Consider the following 17,106-nt stretch of genomic DNA (forward strand, 5'->3'; position numbering starts at 1 on the left):
ACAAAGACACTGTGTACAGAACATAGCCTGTGCTAATACTGTTTCCCTCTATTCTAACCTACAAACCTGTAACTCTGTTGGCCTGGCCCAAATAACTCCTGCTTGCCCCGTTCCTACCAAACGGGCCTGAGTCAAATACTACTACAAGTAATTGTCAGCATTTGTTTTGATCTGCTTGGCCGGGGTTTGCCACAGCAGACAATTCAATGAGTCACAAACAGTTTAGACGATCAGGAATGTATTAGAAAGGCAACTGAAACTACTTTTCAGATTTGAATTGTGCTGACGCGGTAAACCACACCCATCTGGTACTCCAAGCAGTTAAAAACACCATTTTACCCATGTCTGTTACCAACGCAGCTCTGTTTAGGATATGCAACCTTTATTTAAACTCATCATCAAGGTGAACATTGTGCTATTAAGATACTACTGGGAAACCACAGCGCAGCTCAGTTGGGTTCAACAGTGTAAATCCCCCAACCCTTAAATATTTACCACCTTTAGACATTGTTGGGACACCTCTACCTGTTTGAGCCGGCTTGACAGAGAAGTGTCAGCTGTGTGCAGGAAAATAAATTATTTACACCCCCTCCTTTACTTCAAAGAGCTGGCAAACCATTCAACCCCAGATTTGGGGAGGGGGGCGAAGGGGGAGTTGCCAGTCACTAGGCAACCCCAGTGTCACCTGCCCCAACAAGCCAGAGTCAGCCAGTTACCTCTGGAGAATACATGCACAGGGAACAGGGCGGCATTTAAAGGCCTCCTCAGCAGGATTCATATGGAAAACAAAATGATTACCGAGACACGGCTAAACTATGTGGCTCCAGGAAAGGCTTGTGTGATGTGATTATATTGCTTTTTCCCTCGTGTGGGAGAGAGGGAAGACGCTGAGCTTTACTAAAAGCCTGGCAGCAATACTGAATCCAACAATGCAGCAACTGATATTTTAGTGCAGTTGAAATGTTTGTATCTTTTTAAGAGGGGAACTTAAGCGAAGGGGAGGGAGGAATATTGTCCAATAAGACTGAATATTAAAAGACACAAGGTGACAGTTGAGCCAGAAAATCAGGAAGTTCGGCTTGAGCAACATGTCCACTGAATGAACCCTGCCCGGAGGGATCTGCTGTTTATTTACCCCCTGCTAGCACACACATGCACACACACACACACACATACACACATACACACTCACTCACAAAAGGTGTCTGGCCACATACACACTCACTCACAAAAGGTGTCTGGCCCCAAAACATGACTAAAACATCCATTCTCTCTTGTTAGGAATCAGACATGTTCAAGCATGTGTCCTCCTCATATTCAGCCAGGCATTCAGATAGAGATATGCCTATGTTGTCAATAAATAACTCATCCACTGATCTGGGAACCTCAGCAGGTTTTCTAGAATATTCTTCCTACAACTCGATATTTCTCACTTTGTTTCTCACGTTCGTTGTGTGTTTCACTCTTTTCTTTCACTCTTATTCCCGCTGGAGGATTCTTGACGTCATTTTCCCCCCTCAAAATTAGCTCTCTCATGTGTTCTAACGCAGAATCTACTGTTATATCAATTTGCAATGACAGAATATCTGCTGTGCATCTTTATTGAGTTACAATTCCTGGATGTTCCTCTTTACCAAAGTGATTTTCTTATTTGCACTGTTAATGCACACACAATCATCTGCAAACATGGGCGTAGGTGTGAAGATCAGACACAATGACCAGAGATGACGCTCAAATCCTATATCTTTCACTGGCGCCACACTGATATTGAGGTATCCCAGTCAGCCTGTTTGATCAGGTTGTGTGCTGATGCTGTATGTGTGTGTGTGTGGGAAGGGCTGGCCATGCGTGACAACAGCAAATGACCGCCCATCCGTCATTGGTGCTAAGGCCTGAGATTACCGTGAGCTCAGGCAAGGCTCGGCACCAGCTGGACCAGAGCCTGGAAATAGAAAACTAGACAGGCGACCATACTCAACACATAGACAGAAGAGAAGTGGTTTTGACAGTTCTTACACAGACCCGGGACTGAAGAGAGGAATGTGATCTAGCTTTAGCATGCCTCTCGTGCAAACCTTTCTTTGGGTGCTGTTTATTGGAGGGTTTTCTCAGGAATCATAAAAGTGTGGTGGGAAAACCCAGCTAAGAAATCCCCAGGCACTAGAAAAAAATCCCTCCACCTAATTTCTAATTTCTAATTCTAAAAACTGGAGAAATCCTTGTGTTTTCTAGTTTCCCCTTTTATCTCTGTTGTTTTTTTCTCTCTTTCAGCTTGCCTGGGTTTGTCTGTCTCTCTATCAGAATGTGGCTTTCAGGCTCTGACTTATATTGAGAAAACAGCAAGCTGCCACAGGAAGACAATGTTGCGTTCAGCAGTTACTGTGGGTGGGCTGAAAACAAGAGAGCGAGAGAAAAACAGAACTGACTGTAAACGTCTCAGTGCGTCCCACCCTGCTTAGCCTGCGTCTAGACTGGTCTCTATGAGGCAGGCAGCAGTCATAACAAGGGATTGGGAGAGCAAACAGGGCTGTTTGGCATTTGCCCATTCCACCATGGAGTCACAATGATTAAGAAACAAACCTCTGCATTTAATTGGTGCTAAACAAGGACCTCATAGTGCAGTGTACAATTATGAGATATATGTGGAGACAGGGTTCTGCTAGTATGCCAACATGCACCATGTGCCACTCTTGGCCTTCCAGAAAGACCATCTCACCAGATTGGCAATGGGCATGAGACCTGCAACCGTTACTAAGCACTGTGCCAAGATAGTTGGCCAATTTATGAGCCTTTCTCTTGACAGTAACAAGCCAAGGAAACACACACACAACCTTACGTCAGTTTTTGTTACTTGAAACAAGTGTAAGAGTGCATCCAGGCCAAGACATTTCAATTTGGATCATGCTTCTCCATGATGCCGTGTTTCAATTTGGTATCGAGAACACACTGACCTCGCACAATTGCACAAATGAAAATAGATTATGCTTCTTTTAGAATGGAGGTTGAGTTAAAAACTGAGCAATCAGCAGGTGCTATTCCTGGTTGCGGACCACAATAGTGCTCTCATTTTTCCCTTGTTACTCATGATGTTGCTATAGACGCCTGTGTTGACAATGGGAAGAGCTAAATATGGTGATGACATTCCCAACATGACCTCAATCAAGCATTTCATAGCCTGGAGGCACAGAACAATCCAACAAACTCAGCCACCCCTGACAATCCCTTTACCCTCATTTAGTGATGAATACAACTATATGAGGAAAAACCTGAATGTAGCTGAATGAATGCTTTACACCTCCAGCTGGCTGTGGCTTCAAATGGACATGGGCTGTCTGTGACTCTGCATAAGTCATTTGTTCAAAGTTATTGATGGCATCTAATATTCATTGAGTATTCTGTTTCTCTGACCACCCACTGTGCTAGCTGTGAAAAGGTAACAACTGTCACCGAGGCAGGGCTTACAAGCCTCAAGTCAGTTAAACCCCCATCAAGGTAAGCATTCTCTGGCCATTTTCACCTCCCCCAATCACACATTAGTCTTTACACCCAGCAAAGTAAAGACATGTTAAGGGGTGCTGTAGAGAAACCAATGCACTTCTACTGCTGCCCTTTGTCAGCCAACCAATCTTTATTTTGTCATAATGTTATCATTTAGCCATGGCCAATACTTTTCACCATCTGTAATGTCAGTGCATAGCATTTGTTTAGCTAATCGCCAAGACTGAAACTCAGGAAACAGTAAATTCTCTTTGGATATCAATCGCTGAGATGTCACATCAGATTTACTTTGATATTAATTATTCCATAACCTTAATCAAATACTGCTCCTCTTAGCCAACTGTGACCCCATGTGCCAATAATTAATATCATTGACACTGTGCCTTACCTTAGCTTTGAAAACGATAAATCAGGGAAAGATAAGATACTGAAAACCCATGAGGTTTGGAGTAGAGTCAGTGCACAGGCCTATATATCCTTTCCAAAAACCATAAATATTGTATCTGTTTAAACATTTCCTCCATAGACTTGAAATGAATGAAGGTTTCCCTTCACCCCCAGGTTAACCTAAGCACTTAGCTAGCTCTCCACTGCCTGGGGGAAGAGCTGTACAATGAATGGAAAAGCAGGCCACATTTCTATCCAGGCCATCTTTATTGATCCTCAAAACCCCTTTCACAAAGACCATCCCCCCATCTTGACCACAAAAAGGGGACAATATAAACAACCAATAAATAAGAATCTGTGCGATTAAGGCGGTTCTACATCTCCAATAGAACACAACAGTGTGGACATTTCTGGAGTTATACAGCTTCATACAGTACAAGCAGTAGATTTTGAGAACATCACATCTAAAAGGCAGCACTTTTCCAAAAGTGAACCATTTAAAATTTGGATGAGACTCCCATTCAAATGCATGACATAACATTGTACTTCTGTCTTGTCTCCGTTTGGTGATAGAAAATCCAAGCTCTTCTTAAATGACCTTGTCATCTGAGCTTATTTTTTAATACCAGGCCAAAATGGAATGAAAAAAATCATGAACAGAGACCTCAATTTTAAATTTCTCCCCATCCCACCCCCCGAAAAAAAAAATCATCCAAACCACTTGATTCTCAAAATGGAGAATCTCTGTTGGTTGTTTTCTATATCAATTTTCTCAGAGAGCAATAAATAAATACACCTTTTTACTGGTAAACTGCCATGGAGTCCAGGTTTGGAGGCTACACAGTGTCATAGCATTGTTCAGAGTGGCTTCTGAGAATTTCAGCATTACTTTATTACATTCATGTCCAGGAGACGGGAGAGGTGGAACTGGGCCTTAAGCCAACCACCCTCTGGCCACTAGCACATGTGAGACTCGAGCACTGTGCATTCACTGTGGCTATCCACAGTTAGCGTCTCTTCTGCGCACCCTGCACTGCAACTTGGCTTAGTTGTACTGGAAGGTGCTCACAAAATAAAAAGTGAAGAGCTGAGCAGTTGTCATCCATCCTGGACAATTCTCACTCCTGTCTCCATCCATGCCCCTTCTCAAGAGTTCTCGATCAGTTTCTCTCAGCAACTAACGGTGCTGGGCTGTTGTTTGCTGACAAAGTCCGAGATGAAGTCAAACTCATTCTGGCCCAGGAAGAGTTCTGGCAGCTCCTGGACCCGGTCCAGGCCCAGCTCCATGACCAGCGAGGTCAGGACCTCCTCGTCGATCATGTCCGCGTCCATGCCGTTCAGGGCCAGCGCCGGCCCGGCCATGTGCTGCATGTTAGCCAGCTGGGCCGGGTTCATGCGGTACTGGGTCGTGGGGCCCATGTGGTTCCCGCCCATAGGCCCCAGCGGGTGTCCATGGTACTGGGTGTTGAGTTTCTGCAGCTGCATGCTGGCCATGAGCTGCTGCGATGTTAGCCCTCCATTCATGAACTGCTGTTGCTGTTGCTGCTGCTGCTGCGGGTGCTGGGCTTGTTGCTGCTGGTGTTGCTGCGGATGCATGTGATGCTGCTGATGCTGCTGCTGCTGGGGGTGATGCTGCTGTTGCTGCGGCTGGCCGTTATACATCATGTTACCAGAGGTCATCTGGTGGTGCCCCATCTGGGCTCCGTTCAGCTGTCCGTTCATGGGCCCTCCCACCATGCCCTGCCGTTGCCTCATGGCGGCCTCCATGTTGGCCTGGGCGCCGCCATAGTGCATCATCTGGCCGTTGGGCAGCGCCCGCATGCCCGGCTGGTTGGCATGCTGCTGGTGACCTGCCTGCAGGCCGCCGTTCATGCCCATCCTGTAACCGTGGAGACTGGCGCCCGCTGAGCTGTGATTCATGGGCATCATCAGATGGTCAGCCATGCCTCCTGTCTATGAGCATAGAGGGGACACTGTTAGACAGGACTTGATTCTCAGACAATGCAATGGGCAGACAAGATGTTTTGGCAAGGGTGACAACATTCAATGGTGGGGGTGGGGGGGTGATACTCGCATGCCATGTACATATTTAGTTGTCCTTCAGTGTGAACCAGCATGAACCTGGTTAAGATACACAACAATAGTGTTGATGTTGCCATGCTATGTGTGAGATGGGCAGCGACTTCATTGGTTCAGTCCAATCCAATTTCATATCCAGCCAATTGACCTCTTTTATAATGAACACACTCTTCACCTCCGTTGAAAAGGGAAAAAAAAACGATTTCAATTTAGCTCTAATGTTACAATGTCATCTCAAGTCAAACCACCGAGGACGCTTCCTGAAAAAAAAAATTCTGCAGGGTTGTTTTGCGTTTTGGCGAACACTGGAAACCTTATTCTTGTGTTTAGTCTTGCTAAAAATCTCCCCTCTTTGTGCCAAGGAATGAACGCCCAGGTTGAAATCCAGGTAACATTCTACGCTGTTAGGATACATTTTTTTTTCAGCTGGATAATTCATGCATGACTGGCTCGAGAAAAGAAGACAATCGTGCCTCACGTAATGCATTGCTTAAACCCCATCTATGTTGCATGTCAGTTGAGAGAAAAATGTCTACTGTCGGTTACATTTTACGCACGTAAGGTTGCAACAAAGAACACTGACATCATGCAACATCTCTCCAACAGCTGAATCGCCAAATTTCGTAAAATCCAACAACAAAGGCTCCGTGTTTTTTTATTGTGCTCCATCGACTCGTTTCAGTGAATGTATCCAACGATGTTAGCGACACTGTAGACTACTCGTATCCCTTTTTTTATTCCCGAGTTTTAAACAAGGGAATGCAAACAATGGAGCAGCAGCAGCAGCAGCAGCAGCAGCCCCGGAGACCAACACAGACCACAAGCCCCAATTTCTCCAACAAATAAATCCGATAAAAATCACTTACCCGTATCCGCTACGTTTCACAAAGTTGCGCGACTTTGCTGCAGCTCCGTCTTTTTTTTAACAGTTTTGCTCTGCAAGGCGAGGCTCCTCCGGATTACAATATGTATTCCACAGGGTTACGCTTCATGCTCAAGCGGGGACGGTGTGCACAAAGACTGCCGCATCAGATCTTGAAACGACTGCCTATTTTCTGGGTCAACTCAGGGATTATGTACATCTAAAAAGCTCAGAGGAAGGCAGTCGGGGAGAGGTGGAGCCTCGGTCCTGCCTCTTCTTTGTTCCTATTGGCCCTACTTAATATAATTGTGCATGGGCGTAGAAAAAAAAAAAAAAAGGGGGCTGTTGGAGAACTGTGACACACTAGCCAATTTAAATACCCTCCTCCCCACTGTCTCTTTTTTAAAGAATATTTGGACATCTGGTTTGTCTTCTTCAGTAACTGTTGCTCTTGTGTTTGCATTTGAGGACACAAGGGCTCATCAATATTTCATTATGTTTCAATCATTTCAGATAGATAGATAAATAGATAGACAGATATATATAGATATATACTGTATATATCTATCTATCTATCTATATATATATATATATATATATATATATATATATATATATATATAGATAGATAGATAGATGCTTGTGTATTTGTGAGATATGTGTTTATGTGTTTTGCTTTGGGTGAAGGTGTTTACCTGTGTAAGTGGGATCGAGCGTGAGAGCCTAAGCATGCATGCCTTTGTGTATTTGTGTGTGTGTGTGTGTGTGTGTGTGTGTGTGTGTGTGTGTGTGTGTGTGTGTGTGAGAAAAGCGATATTGGTATGTAAGTATTCATGCATGTTCACAACTTGCCCACACCCACTGATCTGTGCATGTGATGTGATGCATGTGCGTTACCCGCTGGTGTGTGTGTGTGTACACTTCATCTCCAAGATCACTGTTGGTCCATGTGACCCACCAGTCTGCTGTGTGTTTGCCTGAGCGAGGGAGTGGAGGGAGGGCAGAGGAATGTAGCCTGTGTGCTATTCTAGGCCACACCGGCTGCAGCAGCACTGTAGCTACTGCTGAATGCATGCGTGTGTTTTGCCAGTGTTTATGTGTGTGAACATGGATGTAAGAGTGTGTGTATGTGTGTGAATCTTCACTCTGCAGATGCACGTGTCTCTGATTGCCTACTTCAGGACAAGCACCTCTTGCCTGCAGTTGCAAATGAATGGAACCACTTTGGGAGAGCGAGCCAATCTATTGTCCGGGGAACTCATCTGTAAATGGGCAACCATTGGCAGCCGTTTGTCATTGTTCGACATTGGTCACTGGTCACTTTAAGCTAGTGTTAATAAGCCAATCCCAGGTGCAGGGGCTTTCTGAGAAACTCACCCAGCCAGTCAGTCCAAACAAAACAGAATCAACATAAGTCTATTGTGCTTTGATGGGGACTCTTTTGGTGGAGTAGTGTTCTGTGCAAGGTTATGCTATAATACAATACAATATGAGCCAGATATGCATTTAAAACTGCATTGAAACAGTCTTTATTTTCATTCCAGGGCCAAAAGCTCCTAATGGTCTCATTTGCATGAGAGCGAGCAGGCAACGTGTCCAAACCTTCTGGAGCTCACCAATCAGATCAAGCCGTCTGTTTCAGACCCAAGATATTTGCATGGAATCCTAATCAGCCATGATTGTGGTGGCAGATATGCATTGTGTAATTATATATTCCTTGAATGGGCCTGTGTTGTTATAATCAGATGGAGGGTAAATTGCAGCCCCATCCCTCTAGGTTGTTTCTTCTGATTGTGTAAGTTTCACTGGTTTAGCCACCTCTCTGTAGGGGGAGGAGCCTCCAAACACCTTGCCTTTAGCCATTTATTGATTTCCATGTGAGCCCATGTGTGAGAATATATTGGTGTGTGCGTGTATGTGTGTGTGTGTGTGTGTGTGTGTGTGTGTGTGTGTGTGTGTGTGTGTGTGTGTTTGTGCATGTTTGCATGTAAGAGAGAAAGAGCAAGAGAGAGTTTGTGTGACTGTGTTTATAGGAGCAGTAGGCTGTAAGCATTGCCTCCGATCCGATCCGGTCAGGTCAGCTTGGACACGCCCCTGGCACCACACTGTATAACACACAATAAAAATGCTTCAGTTGCAGCACAGTTCCAATATCTAGTTCAGATAAGTAAGGTTACTCTAATGATCTCATGTAAGCTCAACTTTGGCTGTTAATGTATCACCTCTCTACCTTTCCCAACTGTAAGTGTTTTGGGTAAAAGTCTCCTTTATTCCAGTCAACCAGGCCTGTTTGTTGATATAATGGCAGCTATCATGCATCGCTTGCAGTCTCTAGAGTCTGCTTTGTTGACCAGCTGGACGTTTCCATCACAGATTGTCCTGGAATGTGGTTTCTCCGCTCTGTTATTGTCGACACTCCAGGTATTGGGAAGACATTGTTTTCTCCTCTATCTTGGGAATGCAGGCACTCTTTTGGCCTCAGCCCTCACATCAAACTACCGGTCAATAAAGAAGGAGAGGAACAGTGCAAAACAACACTCTGCTTCTAGTTATTTTTCTCACATTGTTCTCACATTGTTATGTAGCAAGCTGTACAGTAGCTTAGTTACACATAAATGGCAAAACATGTTCAAGGTGGTGTTGTGCTGTTAGCAGGATAGCCTCACACAGTTAATGCTACATTACATGCAAAAAAACACTTTAATTATTGGCTTTCTGGCAAGCTACTGCTTGGTGACGCTACGCAGGAAAACAAAAACACAAGTGGCTTATGAACTTTGTTTGGATGGGACCAACTCTGTATTACTCACCCTGGAGAAGTGGTTAAAAAAAACCTTTTACTGATCATACTGTTACTGTTTGAACTTCTGAACATTTGTCTCTTACACCTAATTTCCCTCTGTTGCATAATGACAGTCAATTGTGCTGAGAATAAGCAGCAGTTAGTAAGTTAGTCAGTCAGTCAGTCAGTCAGACAGACAGACAGACACTGACAGTCATAGGGGAGAGAATTATGTAGACCCCCAGGTTTTCTGCAATTCTGTGATTGTTAAGGTTTTTTTGAAAACAGGTCACTTCACTGAAAGGGTTGCTCTACTGAAAAAAAAAAAATAGAAAAGCTGTGGAATCACAGAAAATATCTATTGTGACTTCTAGATGTCACTCAAAGACAGCTGAGCCTTTATCCTGTTGTCACTTGCAGTCTGGCTTTTCACCACCTACAGAGCAACCAAGGCAAAATTAGGGAAATTTTCTTCAGTAGAGAGAGTGCAGTTTTATAGGTGATATAACTGTTATTTCAGTATTTTATGGCAAGTTTTCCTCTTTATTGGCTATAGTATGCTTGGTGCATACATCTGTTTTGGAGCTGCATTCAAGGTTTTTTTGAGGGTGAAGAAACTGAGGTATAACGTAATTCATCATAAGTGATCAATATCAATTTTGCACCTTTGATTTACTTACATGCCGTTGATTTGCACAACGTATCATTTTTACATCAATAAATTATTACCACATTAATTGTGAGATATTAGTATAATTACCTTAAACTATCGAGACCAGCTTCTACCAGCCTCTACACTACATGTTACATTGTGTCCCATTGAGTCATATTCTGTGGAAAATCTCAACACAATCTCATCTCAGCACAAAGGGACCTTTACCACACAAAACAAGAATCCTCGCATCAGACTAGCTTGATAAAACGTAACAAACTAGCCGACATGATGAGCTGCCAAAAATGCCCTGTAATATATGACTGCAAATTATTAATTTATCAAATATGCATCATTACATGGATATACATACAGTATCTAGATAATTCTGATAATTACATTTCTAGAGGATCCAGTCTGCAGTCAAAGAGTTCATTTACTTCCTTTAAAAATGTCAAACTTGGCTTTAAGTTTGTGCTGTCGAGCATTTTGTAAGAGAAAGTGTCACTTTGTTCAAATGGTAGTTATCACATCTTGGAGAGAGACTTTGAATTTGTTCTGCAATTATGTTTGTAACCAATGAGTCACACTTTGAGATACTTGACATTGCAACAACTCTAACCAGTTGTATAATCTGGTCTGATATACACATTTTCACAATACCTCTACTTGAAAGCCTAAACCACTACTAACTAACTTGTAATTACAATTTTTTTTTGCCATATAATGTAATAACACATTTATTACAACATTAGTGTGCACAGCATGTAAAAAGCAACTTACAACTACAAACAATATTTTATGCTTAAATCTGTGTGAGTATCATAGTGGCTGAATGTACTCTATCCCCTCTGTGCAGTAATGCCAGTTTCTGTTTGACAGGCTGAGGTGGGGGAGTTATCCTATGTTTACAGTAGCAGAAGATTAGATGGACAGCCTGATGGGCAGCTATGCCCCTCCGCAGCGTGAGCTAATCAGCTGCCGGTGGAAACTGATCTCGTTGCACCCAAGTCATCTTTAATCTGTTTCTCCATCTCTCTCTGCGGCTAATAGCCGCTGATCTAGGACCAGCTGACTCAGTGTTAATCCTACCCACGCTCTCTGTGCCAGTAATGAGTGGTAGCGTCATATAGAGCCTTATGGCTGATAGGGAGCTGTGGGCCTATAGTGTTGGGCTTGCCATATGGCTGAGTGCTCAGGAAAAGCTCCCACATGCTGCAAAATGAATGGGCTCCACTTGTGTCAATGGATTGGCTAGTATCGCCTGGAAACCAGGTCATGCCTCATATACAATGTGTTGGCTCATCTCAGCTCTAACAAAGAGTCAAATTCAAATTCAAATATGCTTTTTTGGCATGACAGGAAAGAAACCTATGTCGCCAAAGCAGTACAGTACATCAGTTACAGATGGACATTTTCACATTAAAATCCCTTAACAGTCACTGTATGTGCTTGCACATACTGCCTGGACATCAACTGACCACCTGTTTTTGGGACAAGGCACACATAAGCTCTACATGGCACTCCTTTGCTTTCCTTATTTTGGCTGCTTGTAATTTTGGTGATCTAGGAATTTAAGCTTTTTCTACTGTTGCACTCACTGGAGTCACCCTGGATAAGAGTGTCAGCTAAATGCCTGAAATGTAAAATGTAAATCTAAATGCAAATTCAGAAAAACTGCATTTCCCAAAAACCTAAAGACACTTGTCTGCTCTCTGAATCTGAATTAGAAAAGGTATGAACGGTCAGTTTTGCTAACTTTTATCCTATTCCATTATCATTACCAAATATAGTCAACAGTCACCTTATTCAACGGGACAAAGTGTGTCCTAGTATACACATTTCCCCTGAGATGTGAAACCAAAAGTCAACGTGCGTTGTTGTCAGTTTAAGTTCCGCCACTCTTTCTGTCTTGGTGTGGGGGAGGGTTGTTATTGTTCTGGTAAATGAGAGAGTCTCTATAAATACTCCCAAGGCTTCCTTCTCCATCTCAACCACCAATCAACAGTCACTGTTCAGTCGAGCAGCTCAGAGAGGGCAATAAGCCTGAGTCAAGGCTAGCGGGGGAGGGAGTGGGGGAGGGTCTGACTCAAACCACTGCTGTTGTGAAGAAGTGGGTGAGGGAATTTGGAGGGGAAGGAGGGGGAAAACCTGGTAACTGCCACTCATGGCCCTGGGGCCAAAAGGGGGGTTGGGGCTGGAGTGAAAGTAGTGATTGGGGGGAGGGAGGTGGTCTGGACGCTCCAAATTAAAACAGCTTCCCAACAGCTTTTGGAAGTGTTCCCTGTGAAGTTAACGGAACGGCCATTGTTTTTACACTGGCCATGACTTGATGTCTTCTATGAACTTTGGTCAGTCACTGTGTTTGCAACAGTTATGACACACTTGACTGGCATGTCTTTATTCTCTCTGCTCTTCTTTCATGTCACTTGAAAAGCCCCATTAGGACTAATCTCTATATGACTGCTAACAAATTACTGGTAAAGGAAAGCCACAGAATCATAGATATCAATATGCTGATGTAGTGTTCATACAACCATTCATAAGCGTAAGCCGTAAAGTGTATTTGTTTGTATTTATTTATGGGTTGTAGAGGCAATGTGATCAATCGAGCCACTCTAAGAGGAGTAAATGGTAAAAGCCAATTCCAAAGATCGATGCAGAGTTGTCAGAAGAGGCACGGCAGTGAGCCTAAATGAATGCAAAGTCCCTGTCAGCTGAGAGAGCCCAGACCAAATATGAAGGGATGTCTGAGGCACCAGATAACCGCTGCAACAGTTGCTCTGCCCCGCTGCAGCTGAGAATTCCCAGCGTAGTTATCATCACACTGAAGACATGATAAGTATTAGTGCCTGCAGGTGTTCACACCCTCCGATGATGACTTAATGCAAGCTATACAAATATCATTGTAGCTCTCCCTTGTCTCATGTATCCGATCTTGGCTCATTACCAAGCGACATCAGTCATTTACAGTCAGCACTGCAAACTCATGTGCACGCATTTCCAGGCAACACCATTCTTTAGCGTTTACTAGCCTAAGGGGTCATTGCAGACACAAACACTAATCATGTCCCCTTCGCTGCACTTCCTGCCTTACAGCCAGTGACAACGTTTCCACACAGTTACCTCCAGGAACATGAACAAACACGGGCGTGCGGGAGACAGACCGGCGAAATGGACAGCGAGAGCCAGCACAACCTGTCAAACAAGGACTTATTATGGAAGGAGGGGAGTGGGAGAGAGTGGGAGAACACAGTGACGATGTGAAGAATGACCTATTAATCATTCATTATCTCCCAGCACTGTTAATGAGGTGACAACTCTTAAATAATTAGCAATGTGACTGAAGCATATTTCCATAGCAGTAGCCTGAGGACATGGAGGGCATCGGGGACGAGTGGGGAAGGGAATGTGGGATGCACCAGGCACAAAAAAGAACAGCCCCCACACCAGCTTAGCAAACAATAACTATCCTGATAGGGGGCTCTGGGAGGCATGGAGAGAGAGAGACAGAGAGAGAGAGAGAGAGAGAGAGAGGGAGGGAGGGAGGGAGAGATAGAGGGAGATAGAGGAAGAGAGAGAGGGACGGGAGCGCAAGAGCAGGGAGAGATAATGAAGCTATATGCAATACCGAGACAAGAATGAGCCATGGAGGAAATAACACATTGATAAAGAGTTATGTCTATATGGAGTGGGCGTTTAAGTTGTTCACCCAGCAGCCTTCATTATTCGTCTGTCTCGTTTCAAGAGGGGCAGGCCAGGGCCTTTAGGCTTTTCTAACACACAAGTCAATGGGGAACCGCGGCCGGCTAGCACCCCAGCCTGCCGTGGGCCTATTCATCTTGCACAAAACACACAAAAGAGCAGACCATGAGCCACATTCTTGACATCCAACCTCATCACCCCCCCCCCCCACCCCCCACCACCACCACCACCACCACCTCCCCACCCCCCCCCCCCAAGCCCTGACTAGCACCCCTCCCCCAACGCCTCGCACCAGCCTGAGCAGGCAGGAGCCTCTGTGCTACACTATCTAACTGGCTGGCTGGAGTTGTTTGGTGGAGGAAGGGATGCATGGAGGAAGGGAGGAGGGGAGGGAGGGAGAGAGGGAGGGAGAGAGGGGGCAGGGATGTTTTCTCTTCAGTCAGCTAATTGACTCACAGATGTCAGGAGGAGTCGGGTGTGTGGCGGGGCCAAAGCACCCGATGACACCTTTCCCCTCCACCGCCAACAAACACGACGCACACACACACACGCACAGACGAAGACACACTCACACGCACTTTGACCCCCACACATATGTACGCATGGCTTTACTGTCCCGTTCAACCCCTCCCTCCCTCCCTTGCTCCCCCCTAGTTTGTCTCTTTCTCCCTCTCTTACTCACACACACACACCTCTCATCTTTTCACTGTCGGTAAACAGATCCGTCTCTGTGGAGTGTGTGGGGGGGTTAGGGGGTGTGGGGGGGTTAGGGGGTGTGGGGCGGGGGGTGGGGGGAGGACTTTGCTCACTTCTCCAAAATAAATCTCAAGGCATAAATATGACAGTGAGCTGTAAGGCATCTCTGACTGTAGGTCAGTCTCTCAAAAACACCAGGAACTAATAGCCTTTTTCGGACAGGACAATAAGAATCCGGATTTTTCTAGGAATAAATTTCAGTTTTCTGTTTACCATCTAGGGAGTTTCTCTGGCTGTCGAGCTAAAGTAGGTCTTGTCTTCTGATACATCGGCACAATAACAGTGAGGCACTTCAAATGCTGTACAACCTTTGATATGACCTATTTTCAAGCCAAGGTTTCATATCACACCATGTTTGCACACTGCAATTCCACCTCTTACATGTATGCACTACAGAATTCAAATGCCTTCTGTGAACACCCAAACCACGTGTATTCGTGGGTCTGTGTGTGCGTGTGTGTGTGTGTGTGCATGTGTGTGTGTGCGTGTCTGTCATCATGTTTATGTGTGTTCCAACTAGACTGCTAAGCAGCTGAGGCCAAATTGAAAGTCAGCGCTGTCATTCCCTTTATTTACCAAATGACTCACTCACAGCAGAAATCTATTTGGACAGACACTTAGTATTCAAGCAGTTGGTCATAACATCTTTGACGGCAACAAAATAATTTGGAGGGAAAGTAGATTAATATTAAGACATGAAAATACAATAACATCGTGGAATTGCACTAGTCGCCTGCTCGTACACTCTCTGAATAAAAGGGTAGAACAATGGAGGCTACCTTTTGTCTCTGTTGGACGGTGATAAATGTACAGCCCCGTTCTAAAAGGCACAATGTTGTACTTTTTTCTCTGAGAGTGTATTCAATAACATTGGAGGGATTTCTGCATTTTCAGGGATATCCATCCTCCTGAGGGGCGTTCAAGAGAGCAATCATGCTGTACCACCAAGCAAACACAAATCATGCATTATTGAGTTACCCCAAAAGCTTTGGGTCTGGGTGAAGTTCCCCAGTGGTCTTCGTCCATTGGCCTTCCCATCAGCAGGTCTGTTAATGGTGGAGCCACATCCCACTGCCACATGGGAGCTGACAGCTAGAGGTCCCTGCCAGGAAACAGCCAGTTCTCCTTCCTGACTGGGGAGCCTATCTCTCTTACACCACCGCCGCTTCTAAATGTTGAGCAATGTCCTGATGAGCACAAGTCTTAGCGGGTTAACACATGCATGAACACACACACACACACACACACACACACACGCACACACACAGGCACCACTGCCCACCAGAACTGTCTATAGTCCGCCTGTCCTCTTCCTGTTTTTCCACTCACCCACACTGTTGTCACTCTGGCCAGGAAGCTGTGGGAGAGATACGCATGACAAAGTCTCTCTTTATTAAATTGGCAAGAGTGTCTGTGGTGCTGGTGGAGTCTCTCTGTGTGTGTGTGTGTGTCTGTTTGAGAGAAAAGAGAGAGAGAGAGAGAAAGAGATAGAGATAGAGAGAGAAACAGGGTAGAGAGAGAGAGTTAGAAGAGCAAGAGAAAAGAGAGAGAGAGATGGGGGTGGGGACCTAAGCCAAGGGCTAGAGGCTTATCCAAGATCCACTCTAGACTCATCCCTGGATATTGCCGTTTGAAACCATGAAACAACAGCAGAAGATACGGAATAAAAACCACGAGGGCTTTGCTATATAGCTGCTCCAATACCCATCGACTGCAATAAATTCTCAAATGACAAGACGATCTCAACTGCCAGTGTATTGGAAATTACCTTCATTACATGGTCAATCACCAGTAAATGGACACTTAGCTGCAGACATTCATAATATTATACATTCTATATATTATACATAATACAGTCATAATAATACTAATTTCTTCTGGAAAGTAGGTAGTTTGATTCTTGAGTCTTTGAGTACTTTTTGAAGTATTTACTTAAGAGTAGTGAGTACAATGAAATCTGGCTTTTACAATATAACAGCCATGCTGGACTTTATTTCCCTTAACTGATACCATAGCTTTGTTGATATGAGATAAAAAAAGGAGCGCAGGATGGATAATGACGCATCAAATTATTGGCCAGCTGACACCTAAATTGGTAATCCCGCATTCTGGGGGTGAGGGAGAATTTTTGGAGCACACATAAAAGCTTGATGGTTTTCACTTAAAAGCATCTAAACACTCGAGCATTTAGTGAGCTACACTTTTGCCTTTACATGAGTCATTTTCTAGACAAATACTTTAACTGACGCAAAACACGTCCATTTGAATAAAATATTACAGTGCTCTTTCCGTCTTCTCTGGCAAACAGCTGTGTACAGTCTTCACGTCCATGTGCAGGAGATAAAGACGGGGAGGACAGAGGACAAGATAAGACACTGTGCTCTG

General features: G+C 44.5%; 1 protein-coding gene across 1 annotated transcript; it reads right to left on the reverse strand.

Moving 5' to 3' along the window:
- Positions 1 to 4,133: 4,133 nt before the first annotated feature.
- cited4b (Cbp/p300-interacting transactivator, with Glu/Asp-rich carboxy-terminal domain, 4b) lies at positions 4,134 to 7,016 on the reverse strand. Its single transcript, XM_071908505.2, has 2 exons — positions 6,831 to 7,016; positions 4,134 to 5,838 (listed from the first exon to the last, which is right to left on the reverse strand). Exon 2 carries the CDS (start codon positions 5,827 to 5,829, stop codon positions 5,056 to 5,058), a length of 774 nt encoding a protein of 257 aa, XP_071764606.1. The 5' UTR covers positions 5,830 to 5,838; positions 6,831 to 7,016; the 3' UTR covers positions 4,134 to 5,055.
- Positions 7,017 to 17,106: the final 10,090 nt, after the last annotated feature.

This window comes from Centroberyx gerrardi, chromosome 12 (genome assembly GCF_048128805.1).
Source record: "Centroberyx gerrardi isolate f3 chromosome 12, fCenGer3.hap1.cur.20231027, whole genome shotgun sequence".
NCBI classification, from domain to species: Eukaryota; Metazoa; Chordata; class Actinopteri; order Beryciformes; family Berycidae; genus Centroberyx; species Centroberyx gerrardi.